Source organism: Alligator sinensis, unplaced genomic scaffold (assembly GCF_000455745.1).
Source record: "Alligator sinensis unplaced genomic scaffold, ASM45574v1 scaffold803_1, whole genome shotgun sequence".
NCBI lineage: Eukaryota > Metazoa > Chordata > Crocodylia > Alligatoridae > Alligator > Alligator sinensis.
In genome coordinates, this window is record NW_005842886.1 from 219,411 (window position 1) to 228,602 (window position 9,192).

The 9,192-nt window shown below is 47.6% G+C and overlaps 1 protein-coding gene across 7 annotated transcripts in view; it reads left to right on the forward strand.

Annotated features, from left to right (window-relative positions):
- Window positions 1–8,728, forward strand: part of RBPMS (RNA binding protein, mRNA processing factor) — a 182,432-nt gene extending 173,704 nt beyond the window's left edge. For 3 of the 7 annotated variants that reach the window (XM_025192065.1, XM_025192067.1, XM_025192068.1), the window contains one exon: window positions 1,177–1,786. Coding sequence is in view for 3 of the 7 variants with exons in the window: in XM_025192068.1 (XP_025047853.1) it covers window positions 1,177–1,222 (46 nt within the window). In the remaining 4 variants the exon portion in view is untranslated. Of the gene's footprint in view, window positions 1–535; window positions 1,113–1,176; window positions 1,787–8,518 lie in introns of those variants that run through there. The other 4 variants (XR_003091851.1, XR_003091850.1, XM_025192064.1 and 1 more) reach the window with 4 other exon arrangements.
- Window positions 8,729–9,192: the final 464 nt, after the last annotated feature.

Consider the following 9,192-nt stretch of genomic DNA (forward strand, 5'->3'; position numbering starts at 1 on the left):
AGGGGATGGGGCTGTGGGGGAGCTGGGAGCATGGAAGCAGGACGGGCAGGCGAGCCAGGATCCCAGGGTGGGATAGTGGGGCAGTGACAGTGCAGGGCCGGGCTAGGGCCTGGGGCAGACTTGCAGTCTTCTACTTGCACACCCCTGCCCCAAAACAGGTGCCCATCACAGGGGCATGCAAGCAACAGATCACAGCTCTGCCCTGGGCTCCAGCCCTGCGCTGTCACTACTCCATGATCCCAGCCCTGCCCACCCATCCTGGTTCTGGATGCCACTCTCTGCCTGCCTGCCCATGGCCCCAACCCAACCACTCCCTGCCTGCCTAACTGAGCACAGAGAAGAGCCACTTAGGGAGTTTTGGTGAGTTGTTGTGGGGGTGCTGCCAAGCCCAGAACAGCTCACCAAAACTACCTATATGGCCCCCGGGCCCTAATAATTGCCCACCCCTACCCAAGCTGCTGCTGCTCCCCTGCAGGTTCCCAGCACTCTGGTTGCTGTAGGCATGCCCCAGCACTCAGGCCACTCTCTTTCCCAGATGCCACCAGAGATGGGAGACCTCACACCCACTACCAGAACCAGGAACAACCTCCATGCCCTCCCACCAGAAACCGGATTCCTGCTCTCCGGTCCCCAATCCCCATGTACCTCTCCACATCAGGGCTCCCAGTTCCAGTGAAGGTGGGGGCGCCCCAGGAAAGCAAAGGCAGAGCAAACAGGAGAGTACTCACTGACATTGGCTCCACTTCCCCCGATCCATGGGGGTGGTGGGGAACAGAGCCACGGATGGAGGCTGTACAGACGCACTGGCTGGCTGCTCTGCTCCCCCCACATCAAGGGAATGGAGCTGCAGGTAGCTGCAACCCCCTGTTGCACCCCTGGCTGGAGAGTGCACAACTGTAGGCAGCTGTGGCAGTTTGGAAGCACTGCAGTCAGGATTTGTGATGGGGGAACTGTATGTGCGACTGCAGCTGCAACCCTCCAGTTTTGAAGTTGTTCCAATCCCATTGTACTTGGAAACATTAAAATGTTATGTCTGTTTGCACTGAAGAGTGTCACAGTCCCTTCCATGGCAACAAGCTCTTTATTATTCTTGACTCCCCAAACCAGATCCCATTGTTAATGAAAGGATTCCCCCCCACCCCGCTGTTTCTGACTGTGTGGTCTTTTATATCACAGGTATCAGGTGTGTGATGGTGGCTACAATCAGTCTTGTGGGTATTAATGGCTCCTTCCAGGGTGGATGCTGGTTTCCCCTGGTCGCTACAAAACTACAGTGTGCTGGTAAGTTGGAGACAATCTTGAGTCCACCCAGGACTGGCCACACAGAAGGAGTTAAGCATCACACAACGCTCAGTGTTGGAATGCTATGCTTTTTGGTATCTTGTCACCTAGTGGAAACCTCAGTACCAAGAGAGGTGCCAATCCCCTACTCCAGGCCTGAGGCTCCTTACTCTGAGCTGCACAAATCTCAGATGGGGATTCACAATCCTGACCCTGCTGCCCTTGTCTGAGGGGATCTGATCCTACAGCTCTCACCTTCTAGATGCATGGGCTGGTCACTAGGCTGTGGGCATTCTTAGATGAGAGATCTTTAACTGCCTTCTGTGGTAGTTGGACTAATTAAGTAGCTGTTGGGCTAATGAGAGAGTATTCATGTATAACCTGTTCAGGTTGCTGTGCTTTTGAGACCACCTGTCAGCTCATACCTTTCAGTAAAGCCACTATAGGAATGCCTCACATGTGGACCCTGACACACCTTAGTGGGAGCTAGTTGTCAAGCTGCTTAGCAGTGTCAAGACTGGGGGAATTCTGGGCATGCCCAGAAGCAGACATTTAGGTCCTGAAGGACATCTGTAGATGAAATGGGGGTTTACTTCACCCTAAATTGAAGCGGTGAATTTTTAAAAACACTGCCTCAATTTAGGGTGAAGTAAACCCCTGTGTTGGGTACACCCGTGTCTTACCTGCCTCTCCAGCAGCGGGGAGGGGCAGCTGCTGGCGGGCAGAGCAGTCCCTAGGCTGCAGGGGGAGGAGGTTAGTGCTTTCCTCCGCGGCAGCGGTGGTCCCGCTCCCGGGGAGCACTGCAGCTGCAGAGGGAAGCACTGGGTCCCCACGCAGCTCAGGCAGGCAGACTCCAGGGGAAAAACCAAAAAAAAAAGATCAGGTTCCCCGCTTTTTTAAATTTTTCTTTGGTGGAGCCTGCCTTCCCAGGCTGCTGCCAGGCTGCCTGCATAGCCCCTGAGCCGCACAGAGCCCAGCACTTTGCTCCACAACTATAGGGCAGCAAACTAAAACTCCTTGGAGGTGTTTTAGTCTGCTGCACTGCAAAGTCATTTAAGGTGCATTACACTGCCTAATGTGCTACAGTGGCTGCAATTAATGCGCAATATGCCACCAACACGTACGAACACCAGCGCCATTAAAGTGGTGCAAAAGCATTTAACCCCTTTTAAAGTGTCCTGCAGACATGTCCCTCATTTCATCTACACACACCCGAAGAGACTTTATTGAGGAAAACTGAGGTACCTGTGGAGTTCAGGTATTTCTGAAGATAAACAACAGCTGATTGGGGAGTTTGCAGAACTAAATTTCAGATTTAGGCACTTCCAAAGGCAGGAATGTGGGGCACAAGCATCTGAGTCATTTTATGGCTCTCAGCCACACTACTTTAGGGATTGAAAACTTCATAGAAGCAAATGAGGACAGCTTGTTTTAACTCTAATTCCCTGCATTTATAGTCCTTGATATCATGTGTGACTGGTGCCTTTTGAGTCAGTGGCGGGTATGTGCCCACACCAGTCAGCTGGGTCTGGTAGCTTAGATGTTTCATCAGTGGGTCTTGAATAAGTGGTGACTATGGTGACATTCAGTTGCAGAGGTACGGTAGCTGTAGTGGCATTGTCACTGTTGCATCTGACCAGTTCAGCAAACCCTTTAGTAAAGGACACTCTAGCCATTCTCTCAGCCCCCACCAGGAAGCTCTGCAGGAAGCTGGTGGCACAGCATCAGTGACACAGAACAAGACCACTTGTGGGGCACACAGCTCTTGGCAGCCTCAGTGACCTGCCATCACCACAATGCAGTGCTCAGTATCCCACAAATGCAGTGCTCAGTATCACACAAATGCCGACACAGCCTTACGTAGCAGGGCACACAGCGGGTTCCCACACAGAGGGAGCCTCCCAGTGGCACTGCAACTGAGTACTACAATATGGCCACTTATGGCCTCAGATGGCATTTTATGGAAAGAGTTCAAATGAACCTCGCTGCACCTGCTTCTCATTGGTTACATGCTCTCTAACATCAATGGAAATAATGTTCTCCCTTCCTCTCTTGGAGTCTCACTACGCAGCCCTAAATTGATTAACAACCCGCAAAGGCTGCTCAGGCTTCACACTGCCACTCACAGCCCAGCAAATGCACCACAGTTACACTAACCCCCTTGTCCCATGATGGCCTCTCATTTGACAGCTCATTCTCTGGGAGGATGTCTTGGACTTTGTGGCACATGCTTAAGTACAATCCCATGCTTTAGCTAACAGTTATCCCTGCAAGCTGCAAGTGATGATAAGATTCAAAGTGCCAGCAGGGCTTCTGTGGGTCTGTTACATTTTGCTATTGACTATAAATCAGTGGTTCCCAATGTTCTTAGACTCAGGGCACCCCTCCATAAGTTTTAGTAGCACCCTCCCATTTCAGTAACTAATAGAAATATAGTATGACTGTTATACTATAAGCATTACAATTATACTATTAATTAATGTTTTAATAATTGCATTACTAATCTAATATATAATATAAAATAGAACAGTCACTTTTTCAGGCCGCCTCCTCCCTGACGCTGCCTGGCCCCATGCACATTTGCTCCCAGTGCTGTACCTGGGCTCCCTCCACATGGGTCCAGGTCATCAATGGGGACCAGGCATCAACCGGCCAATTGCTGCCCTTAGTTATCCTAGGATAACCCTGCTTTACCTCTAGTCCCAGGGTCAAAATGGACATAAACAGCCAAGGACACCTGGCCAGCAAGCATGAGGTACCAGGCTTCACACTTGGGGATGTTATGGGGTTGGAGAATGGACAACAAAACATGAGGCCTGAAGGAGCGACTATCCCCCTACCCCAGATCTGTACCTGAGGGGCAAGCCCAGCTCCTGCTACCACAGCTGCTCCTCAGGGATTCACACATTGGGGAACAGAACCACCTGCCCCCACGGCCCCTCCTACCAGCCCTGGGAACATGCTAGGGACAGGGGACAACCAGGCTAAAAAGCATGGCTCCGCATTCACATGGCTGCCCGCCCACAGCATTTCATGTTGCTCAAAGTGGCTGGTGCAGGGGTTGCCAGGAGGGAGGAGGCAGGAGGCAGTCATGGTGCCCCTTGTCCATGGGACTCTGGGGCACTGCACTTACCTCCTTGTATTGGAGCTAGGCACCAAAGCACCTTTACAAGGATCTTGCATGACCCCAATTGAGAATCACTGCAATAGATGTAGCCCTAATGACCTACTTGGAACAACTACTCACTTTATGGATTTGCATATTCCCCATCAGAGGCAGTTCTTTGATTAGTCATGGAGTTCTCTTTAAGGAAAAGAGATGAGCCATTGAGAATGAACCTGCAGTAGAGAGATACTTCATAAACAGCATTGAGAACTGGGACTAGAATCCGGAGGTGCTTGCCACATTGCACTGTAATCAGGCTTCCTCTTGCTTGCTGTCCTGTTACCCTTAGAAATCTCATGCTCTCAGCTACAGTGACCCACACAATAGGAGTGGTGGAAAAGATTGTCCCCCATACTAACTTTGCCTCTGCCCTAGTGGTTGAAGCACTGTCTTGGAAGTGGCGGGAGTGGGATGAGGAGTTGAGGGGCGGGGCAGACCAAAGAAGAAGAGCTGTGTATTTAAACCCCCTAGAATTCGGGTCTCACATTTTCTCGACAAGTGTCCTGACCACTAGGCTATTATATAATAAAGGGGCGTACCAGGCCATCCCTTATGTCTGCGCTCCCTTCTTGTAAACCCACAGGCACTCTGTGACCAAGCTGCTAGCTCACTGCCTGAAGCAAGTCAGAGCCTCAGCTCCCAGCTGCTGCACTTGAGTCTCAATCTACTAGGCTAGGGACAGACATTCAAAAAGCCTGATCCTGAATTGGTTCAATCTTTTCAGATTAATCTAACCTGGCTAGGCTGAACCAGTTTGTAACTGCACAGGCATCCCCTCTGGATTGAGAAAATGCAGGCACATGCCTGCAGTGGCTAAGGCTAGAAGCTGGGGGGTGCTAGAGCAGCCCTCCCTTCCCTCCCATAGTGCTGAGCTACGCAGGGGGCATGGCCAGGCCTCAGCAAGACTCTCTGATTAGGGAGCCCCACCCCACTCACAGCTCCTGACCAGCCCAGCAGGGAGTTGATAACAGCATTTATCACCCCATCAGAAAACAAAAGCCTCTCTCATTAGTTCAAGCTCTTCTTAAACACCTTTTTTCAAGAAAGGAATCAGCTGACCTGTTGATTAGCTCCAAAACCCCTAAGTGGACACTGTCCTGTCTGCCTTACACAGACACCTCTTAGCATTAGCTAGCATACCACATGCTGGCTATGGTCTGTGCTGTGATAGGTGGGAGGAAGAGGGGGAAATCCCTGCTTGAGCAGCGAAGTGGTGGGGGGCAGGGGAAAGCCAGGTAGACCCTGCTATTCGTCATGTGTCTGGCCGGAGCTCCAGCCAGGGAGCAGAGGGGTGGGACCAGCCCTGCTGTGGAGCAAAGAGCCCCGCCCAGGGGTGCAAAGCATCTGGGATGCTGGGGGGGGACTCTGGTTTAAGGTAAATCAGGAAGGGATCTGGGACAGACATTGCATAAACCAGTTTGACCCAAGTCAATTAAGTCTGATACTATATTCAACCAGGTTTATTTCAAACCGGTTTCAGCCATTTTCAAACTGGTTTATGTGCACTGAACGTCTATTCTGTTATAGGATTAAACAAGTTTCTGATCACTTAAACCGGTTTATGTGTAATGTCTGTCCCTAGCCCTAATGGGCAGACACATATGGCAGCCACCTTGTAGATATCACCATGTATACTCTAAATGGACAACCTAGTCTAGGTCAGTTGTCTACCCCAAGTGGACAACCTAATCTTCTGCAGAGCCCTGGGGCTCCATGATAAGTCATCAGGGATTCCACAAAGAGATGTGGTGGGGGAAGTGGGGGGTGCCAGTAGTAGAGCGGGCTGAGAGTGGGGCAAGCCAGCACTGTTGAGCCAGGTCACTTGGTGTCAGTCTTTAGGATGGGGTAGGGGCTTGGCAGTAGCAGAAGTGACATGAAAGTGTTCCACAACTTTAGGAAATTTGAAAAGTTCTGGTCTAGGTAGAGTTTCAGTCCCCTGGTGCAACCGAAGCAGCAGCCAATCCTAGGGAGAGTAGTTCAGTCACTGAGGGCAAGAGGTCCTAAATGAGAAAGAAAAAAGCACATGCAGAAAGAGATAGCTGGTCAGGAGAAGACAGGGAGCCATTTCCTTCTGTAGAAGCTGGGATCTTTCATTGTGCCTTCATGCATTGCACTAAAGGCTGCAAAAACAGGCACTGTAGAGGTTCTTGTGGGTGCTCTGAGGCACACTGTTCCTGTGCAGCAGAGGCCTCACGTGAGCAGTTCCACAGGTTGGAATATTTACAAAATGAAGAAACCAACCAATGAAAACTGCAGCACGGGCTGCACACAGCTCTGCTAAGGAGGATGGCAGAGTGGGCAGGCCACATCCTGCCAATTTCCTCACAGCAGCATTTGCGCTAGGAATGGCATTTTGCCAGTACCTTTAAAGTGCAAGGACTGAGTATTTTAGCTCCCCTCCCCTGCTGCATGTGTGGTCATGCACATGCACACATACATGCACGGATAGAAGCACACACACTCCGTATCTCACTTCTAAAAATAATTTCCCCCTGTTGCAGGTGAGGACCCATTTATGTGAGGGGTGGTTGGTAGATGTGCAGGCATACAGATGCATCAAACAGATACTTTTAATCCAATTACTTTTAAATCTCCCTCATTTCAAGCCTTGGCATTTCTAACGTGTTTTCTCCCACTTGTTGCAGGCTTGAAAAAGCTCTCACAAGTTTTGAGTCCTTCACGACTTTGCCACAGCCTCTATCACACATCTGCTCTCCTAAAAGAAAAAAATAATTCATATTTAATAATATTATTTTCCTCTTTTACACTATATAATTGTAAGAAAGAGCTTGTTACCTGTGAACGCATGGTTTGACGGTCACTGCTGTAGAGTTCCAAGAGTTTTTTGAAACAAAAAGAAAAAAAACCCAAGCTATAAAAGCAAAAAGAGAACATGTATTTTTATAGCAAACATTGTAAAAGGATCTTACACTGGGTTGGTTCACAATTTTTGTGCTTGACTTTTAAATGCTTGTCATTAAAATTGTCCTTTTTTTCTGTCAGTGGCAGGTTCCATGCACGTTTTTAAATCTGGGTCAAATTTAAAGTGTATTTTTAATTTTATAGGCATTTTACTCATCCTGGCAGTGGGCCAGGGTGAGTTAATGCATTCTGAATGTGTTGACTACAGATCTATATATATTTATAGTATTATTTTTATTCTCAGTTGTACCGTATGATACCAGGCAAGACAATCAGAAACCTACTTAATTGTAAGTTTTTACCTTATGGCTGTGTTCACAGCTGGCTGTACAAAGCTTTAGCACTGATCAGAGATGTGCAGGGAAAAGTTGATGTGTAGCAAGTTGAAGATTTGCCTACAATAACTTGTGATTGCTGAGAGCACTCTTTGTGAGTGTTTACTGGGTGCAAAATTACATGGTATTGTTCCATGAGGAGGACTGGCTGTGTCCAGTAACTGCTTGAAATCTTTATGGGCAATGTAAACTGCTGTATAGGAAAAAAAATCCCCCAATTAAGAAATGCACATAAGTTCATGCTTAGATCGAACTGAAGTCAATTGGACTTAAACACATGCCTATGATTATGCTTTGCTTGACTGGGACCATAAAAGTTTATGCTTTTCCAGCCACTTGCTATGTAATGTACTGGTATTTCAGTGCTAAAGTTAAGACAAGAAGGGAGGATTTGCCAGTCTTTGCTTAACCAAATTCTTTACTAAGTCATTTTTGAAGCAATATTTATAGTGTTTACTGAGTTATATACCAGCAAAGAGAATGTCCAGGCATTTTTTTCTCTATTCCTTCTTATTCTGTGGAGGAACAATATAAAAATCAGTCTTCAGTTTCATGCAAAAGGATTGACAACTTATTATATCTACAGATGACAATCAGCCATGTCCCTGCCCCAAAAAGGAAGCTAGGCTGCGGGTTGCATTGATTTGTTCAAGAAGGAGCTTGACTGTTGATTAATATGGTGAACGTCTATTCATGTTTCCCTGCAGTCTTGGTCACACTTGTGCTGAAGATGCAGTGACAACAATGTTTTTTATCATGACAACACAATATTTTGCTTGTGGAAATAAAAATATTGAGAATTCTTATTTTCTAGAATCACAACGGTGGTAGAAGGGAGAAGATGGAAACATTTCTATTCTACTTTTCAATGAAAGGGACAAAGATGGCTTGAAACAAATTAAGTCTAAGACATGGAAATAAATCTAAAATAAATGTTGCCATTCTAAATGATAGACTAGGTCTTAAAAAAAATGATTTTTTAATTTTGTTCTGTGGTAATAGATGAAAGAAAATCCTACATTGTCTGTTCTGCTTTCCTAAATCTGTTTAAAGATACTTTTCTATTGTAATTTTTAAAAAAATACAGTGATTATTCGAAGTAATGGCGTGCTGATTTCTTGACAGTGTTAGACTCATCTGCACACTGTGGTACTGAAAGTGCAAATTTCATGCACAGTCTTGCCCTGTGTTCATCATCTTTGCAAATAGTAGTCAGAGGATTCACCTGCTTCTTGGTGACTAGATTCGGAGGACATTCGGCCCAATTTGGTGGCCATATCTCCAAATTTTAATCGAACCAGGGAACCAATTTAAATGTCTTAATCAATTCAAAGCTCTCCGAATCTTTTCGGACAGCTTTGATGATTTGGGCAATCCCTGTTGGCTGCAGCAGGGAGCTACAGCCAAGTCTGAGCGAGTAAGTACTAGGGGTGGGGGGGAGACCATGGGGGGACCCCTGCCAGCCCCTGCAACCCCCGCCCACTCCCC